The 21,200-nt window shown below is 34.3% G+C and overlaps 1 protein-coding gene across 1 annotated transcript in view; it reads right to left on the reverse strand.

The window, feature by feature from the left end:
* Positions 1–1,703: 1,703 nt before the first annotated feature.
* LOC126812149 (GTPase-activating protein and VPS9 domain-containing protein 1) overlaps positions 1,704–21,200 on the reverse strand; it is a 36,352-nt gene continuing 16,855 nt past the window's right edge. The window contains exons 10-21 of the mRNA XM_050538421.2: positions 21,090–21,174; positions 19,790–20,778; positions 19,048–19,129; positions 17,480–17,524; positions 16,400–16,456; positions 15,541–15,931; positions 14,758–14,892; positions 14,391–14,514; positions 12,924–12,990; positions 12,631–12,745; positions 8,066–8,204; positions 1,704–7,317 (exon numbers count right to left, since the gene is read on the reverse strand). Coding sequence (XP_050394378.1) covers positions 7,045–7,317; positions 8,066–8,204; positions 12,631–12,745; positions 12,924–12,990; positions 14,391–14,514; positions 14,758–14,892; positions 15,541–15,931; positions 16,400–16,456; positions 17,480–17,524; positions 19,048–19,129; positions 19,790–20,778; positions 21,090–21,174 — 2,502 coding nt within the window. The 3' untranslated portion in view covers positions 1,704–7,044. The remainder of the gene's footprint in view (positions 7,318–8,065; positions 8,205–12,630; positions 12,746–12,923; positions 12,991–14,390; positions 14,515–14,757; positions 14,893–15,540; positions 15,932–16,399; positions 16,457–17,479; positions 17,525–19,047; positions 19,130–19,789; positions 20,779–21,089; positions 21,175–21,200) is intronic.

A 21,200-nucleotide genomic window follows, 5' to 3' on the forward strand; every position in this document is an offset into this window, starting at 1 on the left:
CAAAGTTTCAAGATGATACGTTAAGAAATGCAGTCTGTAGACGACAAACAAACAAATACAAGAAATGGGTGTGGCTCTGCCCCTGGGAAGCAATAAGGATCATCCTTAGGGTATAAGGAATAAGTATGTAAAGTTTCAAGATGATCACTTAAGAATTGTGGCCTGTAGGTGACCCACATACATACATACACACACACACCCACACAGAATGAATGTGGATGCATAAAAATGATAAAATAGCATATGACCTAGACATTAGTCATAAATGCATCAATGAATCAAATTGTTTACTTTACTCCTTATGTCAACACTTTGGTGACAGTAGTGTCACAGTGAGATTTCGAGGTCGAGGCTGTATAGTTGTAGAAAAAATTATAGTGAGATGCTCCAGCCTCTGACCCATTAAAAAAATTAAAATATAAAATATTAAAACACCTAATCCCAGGGGCGGATCCAGGAATTTTTGCAGGGGGTTTACCTGGTTCCTGAGACAAAGTATCTTGCCCCCCCCCTCCCGCATGATCTCTATCATCATTTTGGCGTATATACATACGAAATGAAATGAAATGGGGTTTAACGTCCTACTGTTCTGCTCCTATACTGGGCTAATAAAGACGGGCATATGCTATACAGTGTGCTACGAGGGAAATTATGCCCGGGCAGCGGCACCATCGCCTACTCTTATATCGAATTCCAACTGCCAAGGGATCTTTTACGTGCATTCCAATGTTTACACGGGACCTCGGTTTTTCGTCTCACCCGAAGGACTAGACAGCTGTCCTTGTCAGGCCCTCCGTCCTGCATCACTGACAAGGGGGAACCACGCTGGAAAATCGGGATAAACTTTCTCGGCTAATGCAGGGATCGAACACCCGACCTCCAGGCTAGCGAGCCAGCGCCTTACCCGCCTAGCCAGTATATACATACACATTGAGCTTTTTAAACAGAGAAATTCAACACCTCGTTTGACGTCAATTTTTATTATGAATTAATACAATGACATTGTGATTCAGTTTCATGGATACAAAGCATTAATTGTGATATCACATAATGTCTATATCATTATCTCGTGCTTTGAGTGCCCATCCTGTTCCACATCTGAAACCCCCCCCTCTTGATCCGCCCCTGAATCCAGAAAGTAAAACTTGATATGGATCACCTGATGTAGGATCCCAGGGTTTATTAGAAGCGCCACTAGTTCTCAAAACTGGAGACCGATTCCAAGAAAAGGGGCCCTTTGATTTCAGTGCAAGATCCTGTGGCAAAGAGCGATCCAATCTTTCACCAATGCTGTCATGCATTGGGCCAAATTTGAATTCTATGATTTGTGCTCTTTTTTGATGCACTTGTATTGCTGTGAATTTGGGCTCTGGATATTTCTTAACTGTCCCTATATTATAATGCATGCCGATATAAAACATGTCCTAATGTGTACTGGACTTGGGATTTACTTTTATATCACACTGACTATCTGTAGCGGAGAGAATTCCATATCCGTTCTTGTGCAAATCAAGACAATTTAATTACAAAAAAATCTTGAGTGTGAATCTAGCACAAGTGTAAAAATTCACTTTGAATATTTAAAAGAAACTGGGCAATATAGGATATGATGAATAAGAAGACTATAATATTTTAGATGTATTTATTATAATACAGATAAGAATCTTAAAGAAACATACATCATATAGATAAATCCATACACATCTTTATAAATTATGGTTAATTTTTTTATAATATGGTGATATTTTATATAAATCTTCATACATTGATATCAATAAGACAGTCAAATATTTTTAAATCAAATTATAGCCGAACATTCACTGAGGAAAGTAATTAATTGTGCTAATTACTCGAAATATGAAAATTTATCAAAATTAGAAAGTTGAATAACAGTAAAATCTCATAATTAGATTATTTATGATTTTACATACATGTAAATGTAAAAGAAATATTAGAATAATCTATACATTGTTCAGCTAATTAGTAAAAAGTGAACAGATTCACATTGTAGCCATAGGCAAAAGAGTAATTTTATTTGAACCTGGTATCCTATACTAGTATACATCATGTTTATAATAGAAATATACAATTTCTACTTCAAACTGATCCAAACACACAATTACTCAAAGATTTTCTCCTATTATCAAATCTACTCTTCGGCTACTATATAAACTTCTGACATCAGATTTTGAGTATTATTAGAAATGTATATCTAAGTTTGTAAAGTGTGTACACTCCTACATCTGGAGGTATATCTTTGTGCTGGTATTTTACCCAATATATTTTGCACTGTAAATTATACATTGTTTACTGAGTAGACACAGCCAGTAGATGTTTTAGATTTTATTTCAGAAGATGTATCAAGCAAAATTAAGTCATATATTTTGACTAAATGTTAATTTCATTATTGACAAGTCTTCTAAAGAGTTTTTTGGCCAGAATCTATTTTTATTTTATTGTATCGAATAAAGCCAGCTTTAATTGTATGATTTTATATGGAAGGTTGAACAAGTCACTGAAATACAATAATTTTAGGGCTGTTTTGTCATCACATACCTGTGCGATTTTTGGGATTGTGGTCAGTCATGCAGCCATTTTAGATCAGATATGGAATTTGCTATTTTTAGTCATTTTATCCATAATCAGCAGTTTCCATTTATTATTCTGGTATTATTCCACAGTATTTTCATAGATCTTTACAGAAATTTGTGATAGTATAAAATAATTATGTTGATAGCTCATGGAATTTCTGCTGCACACAATCGAATTGCCATAGTTTGTGGCCGCCAAAACAATATCTAGTTATTTTCTCTAAGACAATAAAATGTATACATACATGAATACATGTACATGTATATACACAAGAAAAGATAAATATATTTATATATATATTAACAGTAAATAAATTATATATAATACACAACAAAACTATGACATGTTCTTCATTAACAAGGTGAGAATAAACACAACGAAAATAACACCACACACTCTTTGTGTTTTGTACTATATATAAATATGTGTGCTTATAATTATACTCTCTCTCACTCATTGACAACAAACACTGAGTACATTTTTAGCTTGTTTATATTGGAAATATCCATGAATACACATTAAATAATACTTACAGAAATAATTTACCAATATATTCAATGCAGAAATGTTTTTGTGATGTTAATGATACAACCACTGGTACAGAAGGACACAAGAGATCAAAACTCTTTAATATAGAATGATATAAATTTATTAATAAAAACTTTCAATAATTTAAATAACATGCCACATCTGAATAACTTATATGTATGTTACATCAATTAAGCAAATATATGGATAGATATAATTCACACTAATAGTGATTAAAATATTCTATTGTAAAAGAGTGAGGTAGAAAAAACTCTTCACATAAATCAAAGTTATAGTTCTTATAATTTTTAGTGTAATTTACACTTGTATGTATTTACATGTACCAGTACTGTATGAGCGTGGCAAAATCCGTTGAATGAGCAATGTCCATTACCAAAGCTACTGACAAAATATAAAAGGCTTGAACCAAGTCCAAATTCAATCCATATTTGAAAACAGAAAAAAATGATTGACAAAAGTAATCGGAAAATCAAATTCAATAGAGTTCTTCCTTTAACAATGTTGCCTTTTGAAAGCAATCTTTTAAAAATACTACCCTATTGCATGCCATATGTATAACAAGTTACTTAGACAGGAGGTATATGTAATGACAATATGTCCACATTAAATAAAAAAAATAGAAAGAAATGAACAAAAATGATTTTGTACAAATAAATTGAACTGCCATTATTTTACTCAATAATATCCATACATCAACTATAAAAAGCTATCATGTAAACATAAATAATATGGTAGTTATAAAAAAATAAATTACAGTACTCTGTACTCTAGAACTGTATTAATCTTAACATATATTTAACACAATGGTCCACTGCTAAGTTTTGTTTGGTAATGGTAGTCTTGATCGCCACAGATCATATTGTCATTGCTTTGACTGAAATAAATATTGGTCTATGCAAAATAGTGTCTGACTCAATATGGTCTATTAAATACTTTGCCAAGATTTGTTTGGTAATGGTAGTCTTGATCATCACAGACCATATTGTCATTGCTTTGACTGAAATAATATTGGTCTGGGCAAAATAGATATATAGCTATGTAAGATAAAGAGAAACTGTTCAAATATTCACAATGTTTAAATATAAACCCGTTCATAATATTTATGCCAACTTTTAATAAAACTATTCAGTTAAACTCTCAAAATTAAGCCATTCAGAAATTTAGAATAATAGTTGATTTGTGATTAAATACTGTTCACTGGAATAGCCATACTAAAATGTAATTATAATATATAACAAGCCAACAATGAGGCTGATGTCCCCCGCCGAAATCCTCAAATAAATAGATGACACATATTAATTAATCGCACATTTATTTTTTTCAAAAGTATCAAACAATCAAACTGATTATTAACTATACACTAAGTTTCATCACTCTCTATCAGATAGAATCAAAGTTATCTTGTCCCAAAGCATCAACCAATGAAACTGCTTAGCTCAGCTTAGCTTTAGCTCGAAATGTTAATCATTGAACTCAGTCAAGACATTCACTTAATGAACATCTACATCAAGTTTAAACATTCTACCTCAATTAAAATTAAAAACAGAGTTGTTATATTCCAAAGTCTTGACCAATCAAATTGCTGATCGTTCCTTAGTCAAGGTAATTATCAATCTGGATGACAGACCCACCCTAGCTACCATTTAATTTTCGTACGTTAGTTACGTACGGGTAATGATATAATGAATCAATACTCAGAGTTTCATCATTCTCCCTTAATTATAACCAAAGTTATCGTGCCCCAAAGCATCAACCATTTGACGAACTCATTTGAATAGTCCCCTGCTTTCTTTGAAAGGCGGGGACAAAAAGGTAATCTTGTTTTACTTTACAACTCAACCAAACATAAAGAAGCAATAAACTTAGGAAAGTTGTAATAATTTTTTGGTCATTAATCAATATATACCCTTAAAAAAAAGAAATGCACAGCCCATTTTTCATCATATTTTAATTTGAACGGGATCGTTGTTTCCATAAATCTTACTTGTTTTTAATGTCATAATGTAATGATAAAAGAAATTCATTATTGGTTTTAAATGTAGAGTCATTAATTATGACGGGTCATACTTTTTGTGGAAATTTGTTTTCACTTGATTGCACCAAGACACACAAGTTTAACAACTTCGCAAGCTTTTTGCATAAAACCCCTAAGGCCTTTAAAATTCTGGGGTTCTCGGTTTCAAAATCAGTTGCACATGTAAACACCCAATGAGCCAAGTGATGCCACATCTGAACGAAGACCAATGCAACAACGTTATCGGTCGGTTACAAGCAGGTGAATCCCAGACAGATGTAGCCAGGCTGTTGAATGTTTCCCAGGGTACAATTTCTCGCCTTTGGGATAGGTACTGACAGCAAAGTTCAACACGTGACCACCCAAGCTCAGGCCAAACAAGAGTGACCCCACCTGCCCAGGATTGTCACGTGCGGTTTCGTCATTTGAGGAAATGGTTAACAACAGCAACCTCTACTGCAGTAGCAATTCCTGGACGGCGTAGGATCTGAGTCCACGTGAAACCGGATTACTAGCTAGACGTCCCGTTAAAGAGTTGTTTTAAAATACGCTGACACCATCAAATCCGACTTTAGCGGGTTCAGACACACAGTGTATGGCCACATCAACGCTGGAGAACAGTTTGGTTCAGCGACAAGTCGCGGTTCCTGTTGCAACGAGGTGATGGTAGAGCGGGGGTATAAGATAAAAATAAAACAGCAATGTTAAATGACAAAAACATGAGAAAAACATTTACCGTAATTAGGTATTTGGTCAAATTTTGTAAAAAATTCCTAAGAAAGCAAAATGCTGTAAATACAGGTTAACTTAAGTCTATACATCATCAGATGGGCCTATAATTTCAATTTTCAGAGTATTTCTCGCACATGCATGTACGATGGGTTGTAGAAGTCAATAACACTGCCTTTATGTAAAAACATCTATATAATATAAATGATTATTGTTACTGTAATATAAGTTTTATATAATTCCAATAACATGTAAAAACAGCACCACAAGAAAAATAAATATCATTATAATCACAAACATTTACATATAAATATTATGTAGATAAATAATAAATGTATTAAAAGAAATGGTATTCATAAAATGATGGTCGCCATTTAGTTGTACCTGGACCCAAGTCCAAATTTTACCATTACCATATATTGAGTACATGTTTTACTAATATCCTAGTCATTATTAATCATTAGCAAATCATAATCAACCATTAACTAAACTTCATTAACTAAACTTCTCTTAACGCTTTCACAGTTCATCATTGATTACTGATTATGTTCATTCCTATGAACCTGGGTAAGTTTTAGGCAATTTTTTAAATTTAAAATCAAAATTGACTTTATTTAATATTTGTTCCATCAACTTCTCGGTTAGATCATACCAATTTGAATTTTGTTCTTCAAAGACATCTAACAAACAATGTGCATCCTATTTCTTCAGGAAAAAAAATAATTTAACGAGACGCAACAAGTGGCTATGTTTAACAAGGCCCTGAACAACTAAAAATTAAATTCCAAAAGTCTTATGAGAATTGGAAACATGGCAAATAAACCAGAATTTAAATGTGGCTGTTTTACATCTGAAATAGAGATTATTTTAAAGATGGGATTTCATTGGTAGGTTTAATCTGTCAGACTTTTCAAGAATATATATTACGGTAGTGTTGCAGAGAATCTACAAGAACATTAATCAATCAAGCAACATAAAAATTATCCAAAGCAAAAATATAACCATCACAGACAAAATTTGAAAAATATTTTTAAATTACACAACAATTGAAACTGTCACTTGTAACAAAAGTCGACATTTCTACGATATTCCCAGTTTTTCAATCAGATACATGTGTAGTACATAAACAATTTTTTTTTCTATCACTTAATTTCTTTGTATCACTCGCTATATTCCATAGTCTTGATAAATTCAACAGCTGATGAGAATTGGGACCACCAATAACTCTCTTCACCAGCTAATCGGTTATCATAAAAACTTTGCACATACTGTATAGTAGATAGGAGACAGGGAGGGTTAGCTCGAATAATGACATAGATTAAAACAGGAATAAAATCGTCTGCAGCTGGCACCGATTTTTCATTAGCCATACTTAATAAGTTCATAATGGTTGTAGAACATCGTAACACACATCCAAGTTTATCCTTTGGCGTCTGCAAATGCAGAAATGTCGTTATTATGCATGTGTTCAGAAAAAAATGAAAACAATACATGAATAGATGAATGAGTTTTAACATACACCGGTACCCTATAAACATGTATTTGGCCATGTTCCTGAAACAATGACTGTGAGTTTTACAACATCTGGATGTTGCTAGATTGATTTACTATTCCCGAACTTATAGCTTTGATATCCCCCTTTACTGCAGACATGTGAACAGTAGTGTCCAATCAGAGGGTTGTGACTCAAACACGCTCAAATCAAACATAGCGACCTCCACGGAAACCTTGACATTGAACGAACCTTGAACTTAGCAACTCAATTGTCACGGTTAAGACATTTTAGCTGAAAAGCGCAAGACTTGGTATTCACGATTATACACAATCAAAATTAGAGCCGAAATATGCAATGCAGGTTATTACGTGAAGGCCTTAATAAGATGTACAGAGTGAAAGAGAGATTAAGCCTTCTATTGAAGATGGTATTTGACAGATTCTACATGCACACAAACTTAACTTTGATTAAAGCAACAATTTGAAATAATCGTCTTATTTTCAATTTTCTGAGTACTGGTAATGTTGGAAATGAGGAACTTGTGATTACTTCTTTCCATATTTTAAATTTTACACAAGAAATGCACACATTTCTATGATGTAATAAAAGCACAACACTGTCCATCATAATATGTTATTTATGTATTTGTTTTATTTATAAGAATATTATGAGAGAAAACAACTTGCCTTATATGCATTAATCATAAATATTTCCCTTTGTGCTGCTGGCCATGGGCATTCAAAATGATACATTCTAGGTATACACAAATCACGATGTGTAGGTTTTATATTCTGACTTAAGGTTTTTATATGTTGCTGAAAAACTCTGAAATTACACAAAATATATTTTTAAAAAAACTGTATTAACACAACTGATTATTTAATAAAGCATGGATTTTAAACACCCTATCATGGGTAGGCCATTTTAAGAATAACACATGCTTACTATATATTTAGTGTTATGTGGGAAACTTGAGGGAGTTTCTGCATATTGTTTGTCGATTTCTAATCATCAAGAAATCTTATACATGTAATTAAGTTTTCATATGTATTACATATGAAAGCTTATTGTTTCTGTTAAGATTATTATTATTATTTTTTTTTTTGTGTTTTTCCTGCAAATCTTATATCTCAAAATCTAACCGTGGGATCTTTCTGAAACTTTGACCTCCCCCCCCCCCAAGAATGGGTGGTGGCTTTGGAATAGGTATATTTTCAAAACGTTTTACACATCCGAAATCACCGAATTTTACGAACAAATCCATTTGACTTACTTTGCTGTAACTTTGTGACTATTTGACCTATTTTACTAAAAAAAAATTCTTTGAGTACCTTGAATCATTTACTTCAAATCTGCAATTTCGGATTTTCGAATTTCGAAAATTCTTCGCTGTTATTTCGAACCGGAAGTTAAAATCAACTTGACAACTTCTTTAATAGTTGCACGATTTTCATGAAATTAAGTATGTAAGTAGATCTTACCGATACAACTTGAAAAATGTCATTAGAAATTTTCTGTATTATCTCTCCTTGATGAAATTAAGGATCAAAGTTTTCAAAAAAATCGACGAAATATAGATCCGATTGCCTTGAAATTGTTTTTCTTTACAAGCTACGACACTACTGGTTCGTACACAAAAAATTGAGTTTATGGCCCAATCCGGAAGTGCCACCATCTTGAAATGTGAAAAATCCCTAAGGCTTTTATGATATTTTACTTACAGACAAGGCAATTATATTTTCCGAATCCTTGAAGAAATGTCTAAACAATGTTCGACGCAGAATTTTGATTTAGGTCAACTGATGGACGCCATTTTGAATTGAAAATGAAAAACAGTGAAAAATCCACATTAATGGGCTTGAAAACATACACAATTGGTCGTGGCTTTAAGTATCTGTCCCCTATTACCGAAATTAATACATTTCAGGATAGCCTGGATCATGGTCGAATGTTTGGTATTTGAATATTTCAAAAATTCGAATTTCGCCTTTGATGTTTTCCGTGCCGACAAGGTTGTTTTCGAGTTTAGCTGGATTTGACTTCGAGCGTGCGCTACGCTGGAACCAAAGGTACAATGAGTACCAAATTTTAGGATAGCCTGGATCATGATTGAATGTTTGGTATTTGAATATTTCAAAAATTCGAATTTCGCCTTTGATGTTTTCCGTGCCGACAAGTTGTTTTCAAGTTTAGCTGGTTTTGACTTCGCGCATGCGCTATGCTGGAACCAAAGGTACCATGAGTACCAAATTTCAGGATAGCCTTGATTATGGTCGAATGTTTGGTATTTGAATATTTTAAAAATTTGAATTTCGCCTTTGATGTTTTCTGTGCCGACAAGGTTGTTTTCGAGTTTAGCTGGTTTTGATTCCGTGCATGCGCTACGCTCGAACCAAAGGTATCATGAATACCAAATTCCGGCGAGGAACTTTTCATGTTGGTACCTAGGTACCCTGAAAATTTCAAGGTGATACCTGCATTCGTTCAAGTCGTTTGTTCTTGGCACGGCTCCAGGTCAACTGCCGTTTGTTTTTTTTTCTAAGTCAATTTACGGCTTCTATAAGGGGAAAAAAGTGGAATTTCGCCGCGACACCGGCACTGATTGTCCGAAAATCATGAAATTTGGACACAATACGCCCATTACCACCCCGGACTCTGTGCTTTACCCCCATTTTGATCACATTAAAAAAAAAGAGTTTTAGCAAAAAAAAGATTTTCGCTATTTAATATTTGTTTTAATTAATTTTGAAATTGCAAATGCAAAGAGATTTTATCGCCTCTTCCGTATGTGATAGGTATTAGTACTATAAACATTATCCTTAAAAGACAATTTTTTAAAATGACCGCAACTATGTTTCGACACTAGAAACCGAAATCGCCTATTTTGACCTATTTTGACTGCTGGGGCATCTTTCCGGTGGTCCAAATCTCTGGAATTTCTAGCGGTTGGCTACGCTGTGATGATATTTATCACATATTAAAAGGAGAAAATGCTGAGATATCAACAACAATAAAAATTCAATAAAATATGGCAATTTTTTTAAGCAAAAAAACTTTGATGAGTGGGGGTGGGTTTCGAATTTATTTTCAACGTTCTCGGAATCATACACTCTTCTATTTTTAATATGTGATAGCTAGAATCCCAAGGTACAGTCTGTGCAAATTTGAAGACAATCGGACCACCGGAACGTTGCCTGGGCAGTGAAAATCAACACCGGTCGCGAAAATTTGCTCATTCTTCAACGTATTATAATAGATCAATCCGGGTCCCCGATCCACCGTCACATACCAAACCACTCCGAAATATACCCAAAATCCCAAAATCGACCGTAATTTCTTTTGACTTCGCACATGCGCCACGCTGGAACCAAAGGTACGATGACTACCAAATTCCGGCGAGGAACTTTTGACGTTGGTACCTAGTTGCACTGAAAACTTCAAGGCGATACCTGCATTCGTTCAGGTCGTTTCTTCTTGACACTGTTCGTGCCGTTCGTTTTTTTCCGCCATTTACGGCTTCTGTAAGGGCGAAAAAAGTGGAATTTCGCCACAACACCGATTGTCCGAAAACCATGAAATTTGGACACAATACGCCCATTACCACCCCAGACTCTGTGACTTACTCCCAATTTGATCAGATTAAAAAAAGGGAGTTTCAGCAAAAAAAACCCCAACCGATTTTTGGGGTTCAAATTTGGTTTTAATTAATTTTGAAATTCCAAATGCAAAGGGATCTTATCGCATCTTCCGTATGTGATTGCTATTAGTACTATACACATTATCCGGTCCAGTCTTCACTATAATTTGTGATAGAATTACTTATTTAAAAAAAACCAAATGATATAAAAATAAAAATGGTTGGAGTGCCCAAGTTTAGATTTGTCGCTGATTTCATAAAGATGTTAGGATATACATGTAGAACGTTAAATACTGTGTGATTCAACATGGCGGCCGAGGGGTTTAATATGATATAAGTACGAAATACATGTACATGTAGTACCAAATGGTTTATATGTATGAGAGTCAAGGTTTGGACTATAATGTCTTGGGGAAGTAGGAGGCGACTAGTATGTGCCTCTCTTTAGTGGACCGATGTGAGATTGCCCATTGTATTAACTGGACGGGTAGGCCTATTCACCTTCGGTTATGTGTCAATGTCAAATAAGCGGCTTCTTATCAACACGATTGGCTCTGGGCCGGTTTAATTCTACGTATCTCTCGTAGCTGAGAGAAAAAAGATTTCTTAGCCAAGAGAATATCTTCCGTCAAAGTGGTTGTTTATTCATAGATTCTAATAACCCCTTTTGCAGTTTATATGAAAGCTTTGATATCTGCTATGCAGATCTAGTTATTATTATTATTACATATAATTTCCACACAGGAACTCTCTTGACTGAATTGTTAAAATTTATACACTTTATTAGTTCATGGCGAATTAAAACCATTTGAAAATATAGTGAATTTGTTACTATCAAGAATAAGCTTACAATCTATATATATATATATTTGTGACTGTCGTTTGTCTGTCTGTCTGTTCGGGGTTTGGCGGCTACACTAGGTCTGCCCCGAGTCTGAAATTTGTTTCGTCTACCACTTCCGGTTTCATAGTTATGACCCCTGAGCGAAGCCGGTCTGTTCGGGGTTGGCGGCTACACTAGGTCTGCCCCGAGTCTGAAATTTGGGGTATAGGGGTAGCTCAGACCGGGGACTAACATAGGCCAGGTGGCGTTAGTCTACCACTTCCGGTTTCAGAGTTATGACCCCGAGCGAAGCCGGGTATCTGTCTGTCTGTTCGAGGTTAGCGGCTACACTAGGTCTGCCCCGAGTCTGAAATTTGGGGTATAGGGGTAGCTCGGACCGGGGAGTAACATAGGCCAGGTGGCGTTAGTCTACCACGTCCGGTTTTGAGTTATGACCCCCGAGCGAAGCCGATCTGTTCGGGGTTGGTGGCTACACTAGGTCTGCCCCGAGTCTGAAATTTGGGGTATAGGGGTAGCTCGGACCGGGAAGTAACATAGGCCAGGTGGCGTTAGTCTACCACTTCCGGTTTTGGAGTTATGACCCCCGAGCGAAGCCGGGTATCCTGCTAGTTAAAAATAGTTTTCTTCCAAATTTATTTTAACGAGACGATCACATAATACACTAAAGTTGATTTAAAAAAAACCCTAAAATTCCAAATTACTGAAATAAAATCAGACATCAGTTTTACAGTCTTATATACACACTGATTATTTTTGGACTCAATACTTACTGATCCCTGGATATATCACCATCACCATTAGGAAATAGAGCATTAGTATAAATACGACTCATTATAGATCTCTCTATAGCTAGACGAGCATCTTCTATTTGGTTTTCTGTAGCAGCTGAAAGAAAATACATATTCATTATATATAAATGACATATTACGGGCAAAAAGGTAGTGCTGATATCAGGTAAATCTTTTACGTATTTATGTATCGAAAGCAAACATCAATACTTGCATCAACGAATGATAACAGCACTAGCTACGGGTATGAAAAAAGAGTAATCTTATCATCATACCTGTCCATATTGGATTTTGTTCCATCTCTCTATACATATATTCTAAAAATTTCTCAACTAGATCAGTCTGAAAAGATAATTCAAATCACAATAATATTTTTCTGTTCTTTATTACATCAAGCCATTGCATGGATGTTTGGAAAACCATCAAGTTGTCCTATTTTGCTGATTTAAGTCTCTCCTCTCAGCATCATGTCATGATCAAACTTACCATGTTAGGGAGGAGAATTCCTTGAACCCCACCAGCCATCAATGCTTGAAAATCTCTATGCTCATCTCAAGATTACAACCAGTTCACTAATTGCTTGAGTATTAGGAAATTAATTTAAGTCAATACTTAAGTCAAGACTGTAGTTTAACCAGCGTCTGCCAGGCAGGATAGCTAAAAACAAACAGGATTTTTTGTACAATCAGGGGCAATAATCCAGAAAGTTATGATCTTAAATGCGCAAATATCGAAAGGGACTGAGATCTTTGGGATAAAAAGATATGTTTTACGTTACATCAAAAACGGATAAAAATTGTGACCTCTAGAGGGTCCACAACCTTCGTATTGCATACTTTTACACAATTTGCGTACATAGAACAGACATTTTGTCGGGCAGTTTCATTTCGATTTTCCCGAAATTCGTATTCAACATTCATTATGGTGGAATGGTGATATATTTAAACGGTTTTTAAAATCTGAACTCAATCAGGGGCCATAAATCAGAAAGTTACAACCCGATATGCGCAAATATCGAAAGGAATCAAGACCTTTGAGTTATAAACCTACATTTAAAGTTTCATCAAAATCAGAAGAAAATTGTGACCTCTAGAGAGTCCACAACCTTGATATTATATTTTTACGCTATTTGAGTAGTAGGGGCGGCCATTTTGTCTGTCAGTTTTGGTCTGATTTTTACGAAATTCGAACTCAACCATCTTTAGGGTGTAACGGTGATATATATAAACGTTTTTTTTAAATCGGATAAAAATTATGACCTCTATAGGGTCCACAAGCTAAAAACGCAAATTTTCATACAATCGGGGGCCATAATTCAGGAAGTCACAGTCCGATATGTGCTAATATCAAAAGAAACCGAGATCTTTGGGTAATAAACTTGCATTTCAAGTTTCAACAAAATCGGATAAAAATTGTGACCTCTATAGGGTCCACAAGCCTAAAACGCGATTGTTCGTAAAATCAGGGCCCATAACCCATGAAGTTACGGGCCGATACATGCCAATATCGAACGGAATCAAGATCTTAGGGAGATAAACCTATATTTCAAGTTTCGTTGAAATCGGATAAGAATTGTGACCTGTAGAGTGTCCACAAACAATTGTGGATGACGACAGGGGCGACGACAATATACGTCCACATGAAAATGTGAGCGTATAAAAATAGAGTAAAAAATCATGCATGCTATTGTTTATTGATAAAAAAGTTTAATACAACCCTCATACTTAAACTTCAAATCTTACCTTTTCATCTGCCATTTTTAGTTTCTGGAATTCGCTGTAAAATTGGATTATTTTTTTCTCATATAGTTCTAGGAATAGACGTGTACAGGAGTTCACTAATTGCTTAATTCCTATATCTTTATCTCTGTAAACATACAAAAATATATCTCATATCATTTATGGTCTAGTGAAATTTACAATGTTTATTAAATAATATCATTTAAATGGGAATAAATGCTTGGTTTAGTATATCGCATCAGTGTTCAGAAACCACACTATTATTTTATTGATTGTGTCTTTAACATTAGATTGTAATTGTAAGTACAGATGATATTTTTCTCGTAACTGAACTAATATTTTAATATATTCACTTTCAATTATTTCTTACCTCCTAGTTCTAGATAATAATCTTTGTAAATGAGATAGACTACCCAACAGTCCTTGTCGACATCGCACTAAATATGAAATATATGCTGAGCGGTTTCGATATTCCTCCCGTAAACTCTTGATCAACTTTCGTATACTGAAAATAAATACAAAGATAGATTGCCAGGCAACAAAACATACGCCCACACTATTTCAGTAAGGAAAGCATTTACAACACACTAAGTATTTATCAGAAATCATTAGAATTTGTCTGTCTTCTAGTTCTGCCCCATGCTAACATTTATATACATAACATGTAATATCTTGAATTTAACTGTTCTATTTATCAGATATTGTTGAAAATCAAGGGCTGTAACTCTGGCAATATTTATAAGAAACCATTGAAAATCAATAGGTTTTGTTGTTCCATGATCTTAAACAAAAATTGCAAATAAATATAAAGTCAATCGGATGATGAATTTGGTCTTAAGAGCGTCCACAACATTTTTCAAAGTCATCAAGGTCCGTAATTATCGGAAATCGTTGAAAATCAAAAGGCTTCGTTCATATTGTCTCATGACAGTAAACACTGTATAAATTGAAAGTTAATCAGATAATAACTTGGTCTCTAGAGTACGTACAATATTTTTCGAAGTCATCAAGAGCAATAACTCTGAAAAACAGCAGACTTCTTCTTGTTTCTTAACACTGGCTTCATCAATTTTGAACGAATACAGATTGTCATCTTGCAAGACAAATTATTGGCATAGATGAATCTATTATAATATATATTTTAATTTCTTACCCGTCGGCATCAAAGAGTCTAACACAACGTATAACTTCATGTAGTTGAGCTACAACTGCTTTGTTCTGTAGGTTAATAGCTTCTGCTAACTGTGCCCTTAATAGACCAATCAAATCACTTTCTTGTCTTGGATCATCACGACTACTATTCAAACTTCCTAACATCTGAAAATCTCCAACACTTAAAACTAAACGCAACTTTCTCTTAGCATCTTGGAATGCAAAACAACCTTCTAAATTATTTGAATCATAAAATGGTGGTGCTTCCTCTTCTTCTTTAGACTGCAGTGGACGATCTAGGTTCTGCTGATTGGTTAATAAATCATCAGCACTTGGGCTCACCTCTTCAGGTTTCTTTTTACGGTATTTATCCAAAATATCATCAAGTGTTTCTACATTAAGAAAAATAACAAACATTCAAAACATGAAAGAAGTAACATAACAGAAGGCCTAGTTACCTAAACATCTTTTCACTCAAAGTACTTCTGATTGCGTATGGCCATAACATGAAAACATACACATATTCATATCATTGTTGCTATCTATACACTAGGCTTATTTGAAGGGGCCCAAAACAAGATACTGTTTATCACTATGTAGTGAACAAGTTTAGAAATCATGCTCTGTTTTGTTTTCAATCATTATTTACATTATTATCAAGTATATCGCTAATATTTTCAGACATCTGAGAGTTTAAATCTGTGTAGGCTACATTAAAGCCACTGTCTATAAACAACATAGACTGTGGGTGTAAAATTGTTTATGTACAATGTACTTATTGAATTCCATGGTAGATATCAAACTTCAAACTCTTGAAATTCGACAAATAGGTGAGTAAATTAACTATAAATCAATCTTACCTTCTGACAGTCTAGCAGATTCAATATTACGACTATCTATTGTCTCATTACCACCATCTGTAAATATAGTGATATATACTTTTCAATTGATCTATAGTGAAAATCAATATAGTTTCACAGGGGGTTAAAATACTCAGTATTAGTCTCTGAATCATATGGGGAGAGAGAGAGAGAAATGGGGTTTAACATCCACTCAACACAAACTAGGTCATTTCGGGACTAACATATGGTATAATTTTATTTCAATAATTCGCTTTCGCATAGGGGTCTTTAGCAGTGGGAGAAACTGGAGGACTCAGAGAAAACCCACAAGGTTGGACAGGCGACCCTACTCCTTGTCACGTGCAGTAACTCTGCAAAAAAAATCAATCAGTGACTCTGAATTGCGGTAGGGTTCAAATGAAAACAAGAATTGTGCATGGATGGACTGACAGGATGACAATGTACTCCACTATGAAATGACGGCAGTTAAAAATAAATTGCTAAATTATATTGATCTGTATTATTTTGAAAAGTGATGTACCTACAGCAAGCAGAACTGAAAAGCAAGAAAACAATGTGAGATGAAATTATTGCGATCATCTCTGTGACAACATGTAACTGCTGTATTAATTTATTGTAACCAGCAATAACCTTAATAAAGTTATTTAACCGAAGTTTATGTCTGGATAATTACAGAGAGACAGAGAGAGAAATGTGCTTTTGCCTCCACTTGACACTAACCATGTTGTTCTCTGGTATATTATCATTTTACTAATTCGCCTGCAGTGCATCCAGAGAAAATCTGAAGATGAGACCCTAATATATACTTGCCATATACAACTGCTATGATAACAAGCCTTAGGGACAATTCTATTAGTATTAGTGAATAGTTTTATGTTGGATTCCATACACATCTTGGGAAGAAGCTCTTAAATATGTTCAGAGAAATTCTGATATTAACATAGTATAGCATAAATATGTAAATATTGGGAATCACCATTTTTGGCATTACTGAGTATTTTTATGAACACAAATTTTCTTCCTTTAAAGTAAATATTACTATAATAGAATTAGAAATAAATAAAAAGATTAACTTACTAGGCATAAGAGGATTTTCATATTTTGTTGATCTTTTCTTTATAGCTTTAAATAAATAAAATATTCTTTGAAATTGATGATGTCATGAGGTGAAGTGCATGCAACTGATTAATTACAAGTATATGTATACCTGTAGTCTGACAGATGATTGGCATCTATTAATAAATTCAATTTAAATTGATTAACCCAGACAGAAAATCAACACAATGTGCTAGCTGTACTCCAAATTTATAACAAGACAAATCCAACTGCCTCATAACAATATTTTGCCATAACTGATTTATAAAGCTTAAATATGGTACATTATACCAGGTCTAATTCATTCTGATTGGCATTTTGAAATCTACTGTAGTAGTTTCAAGTCATTTTTTGGTCAGATCATGAGGTCATGTGATATATATATAACAAGCCCACTACCACCTACTGTTTTGAGATAGGTCGCCAGGCAAAGAAACATACGCCCACAGCAGCTAAATCGTCCGAGGATTGTCGCTTATTTATTCTTTTGTAGGTAATTGGGGGCATTTACAAGACAATTTCATACAGATCAGATTATAATCTTTGTAGTGCACAAGGTTCTACAAACTGAAACAAGAGCCTTAACGATGAAAGTAATTTACAGAAACTTTTGAAATTTGCCAGGCTTTTTAGTTTTACTAGTTTAAATAATGCATATAAGTTCCATACAGATTAGATGATAACTTTTGTCATTCAAACGTTCACAAGGTTCACAAAGTAAAACAAGGGCCATGACCCTAGACATAATTGACGGAAATTGCTGAAATTCAATAGACCTTCGTTTCCCAAATTTAAATGATGCATATAATTTTCATACATACGGGATGATAACTTTCATCAATCGAGCATTAACAAGGTTGAACAAAGTGAAACAAGGGCCATAACTCTAGAAGTAATTACTGTAGATTGCTGAAATTCAATAGGCTTCGGGGTTTCACTAATCTAAATGATGCACATAAATTTCATATAGATCGCATGATAATCTTTGGCGTTAGAGTGTTCACAAGGTTCTAAAAGTTGAAACAAAGGCCATAACTCTAGAAGTAATTAACAGAAATCATTAAATAGGCGTCTTCATCTCACTAATGTAAACAACATATCAATTTTAAAACATAAAACAATCAGAAGATAACTTTTGGCATTAGAACGTTCACAAGAAATTGTGGACGACGGACGGACGGACCGACAGATGTACGGACGAGGACGACGGAAATATACATCAACATTTCCATGTGGGGGTATAAAAATGGTATAGACCCTAAAATCTGTTCAACTTGGTAATACATGTGAATGGGGCAAACAACAATTCAGGGAATTGACTGGAGTAAATGTTTATTAAATTGTACTGCAATCAGATCAGAAAATGTTTGTCATGTATATTTACAGTCACAAATATAGAATTTGTCTGATAAAATTGGCAACTTGGCAAACTTAGCACAGATAGGTCAATCTAGCTTCATTCGAGATGGCATGGCCTTACAAAGTTTGGCCAAGATTTTCTCTAAGGGTCTATTAATGTTAATTGTATACAAATTTAATACAATACTTACTGGTGTTTATTTTATCTTTTAAAGATCGAAATATTCCACCTCTTTTAGAACTTTTCTCACCCTTTCCTTCAATATAAAAATCCTGAAATACACATAAATCAACTTTGTTTGATAAAACAAATAAAATTGGAAATTCAGATTGAGCATTGTGGAACTGATATTCTAAACACAATAAACAAACATATGAATGAATGAAAAAAGGTTTAACTCCTACATTTTCACACCAATTGTGCAAAAGAAGACGCAAGATTTGCATTGTTCAGAAAATATCAAATTTTTCACGGCTTCATCAATTCTAATATGTACTCAGATTGACTATTTGACATTAAAATTAAGAAAACAACATCGAAATATCAACACTACATAATCTCCCGGCTTTGATTTAATCGGATTAACAACTAGCTCATCTAACAATAAAAACGACTTGTAACCACTGCCAATTACAGCAGATTTTAAAATGGTGGAAGGTTCAATTTTGAAGAAATGTAGACTGGTGTTGTTGACACATTCTCTCAAAAAAAGATGCAAGAAGAGAGAAAAATGGATATATAAACTGTTTCATTTAGCAGCAGCATAGATCAATGGAATTTCGAAATCTTTGTAAATACTGAACAGTACTGAACCATTTTGGGGCTGATATTCCTGTAAGAGATTTAACTACAATATTTTTGTTTGCAAGGAATTCCTATATTGCTGAACTCATGCTCAAAGACTTTAAAGAAAGACAGTTAAATTTACAAACCTTGTCATCAGAGCGTAGAGAAACAGTATCACTGCTGATGTCTTTAGCAGCACCACCTTCATTTAGTCTTAAGGAAGAAGCTGAATGGTTACTGTCACTACTATCCCGTCGTTTTACTGGTGAAAGGTCTTCTAGGCTGTTCCGACCAAGTGATTGATCTTTGTCATCTATGGTGCTGTCCGATTCACTCATGATAGGTATAGATGCCGTTAAAAGATCTATTCCATCTTGCGAGGGTTCTGACACACACAGTAAGGGTGCTGAACTACGTGGAATCGTGGGAGGAGGTGGATGAGATATACTAGATGTTCCGAATGCTTGATTACTCGAGCCCTCTTTCAATATATCTGTATGATCATTCTCCAATGATAATGGATCAAATAAACTCAATGCTGCAGATATTCTTCTTTCATCAAAATCCGTTTCTTCTGCTGATCGAGGATCATCGGTTTGAACATTAGGCATATCTATTAGTAAGTCTGTTGCAACTGGTGTAGTGGTGTTAGTGACATTTAACTGTTTAGGTTTAATGACTGATGAGCGTATCGCACCTTGATTGGATACATTACTATTGGTCAGATCTTGTGAGTCTATAGCATTAATTCCATTGGTTCTTGCCCATAAAGCAACATCAGAATTTTTCATTTGAGTTTTGTTGCCACGGCGATGATATTCTTTAGGTCGTGCACCAAAATTGGTGGGAGCATCAATGGGAATGAAAACATCATCAGAATCATTTTTATTGTCCAAATCATGAATGACAGAGTTAACCCGCCCCTCGGTAGTTTGTAAAGAATCTGAAGGAAGCCGTTGAGATGGGTGAGGTGCCATTTTCTTCATCTCTAATTTATTAAAATTATAAACTAAATCACTAACATGGGCTTCATCGCTCAAACCATTACCCTTATTTGTAGCAATCTGATCTCTACCTGGTCCACCTATAGCACCTATACCAACAAGATCTCCTTCACCAGGAGGACTTGGTCCACCTAAATCATAAACAGTACATAAATATTCTACATGTTCTACCTATAATAACTAATCATTAGACAATTTTGATCCAAACTTTTACATTTTTGTCATATGTGCAAAAATTCTTTTGGATTCAATACTCAGTAATATAATGCAGGAAACACTGGGCATCTGGCTGTGTTGATACATAAGATTTTATGCAGAACTTTGAATTGTCATAAAAAATAAATGTGTAGTATTAAATTACTTACACATGCTTAATGCAAAGTTTTAAGGTAGGCTCAATGACTTTTTGTGGATGAAAATGTGTTATAATATACTGATTTACCTGAAGCTTGTGGTGTTTCTTCACTACCTGTTAAATCTAAATCTTCTAATATTTCTGATCTGCCTGTTATACTACCTATATCATCCTACAAATATAGAATATACATATTAT

This window comes from Patella vulgata, chromosome 1, assembly GCF_932274485.2.
Source record: "Patella vulgata chromosome 1, xgPatVulg1.2, whole genome shotgun sequence".
Classification (NCBI taxonomy): domain Eukaryota; kingdom Metazoa; phylum Mollusca; class Gastropoda; family Patellidae; genus Patella; species Patella vulgata.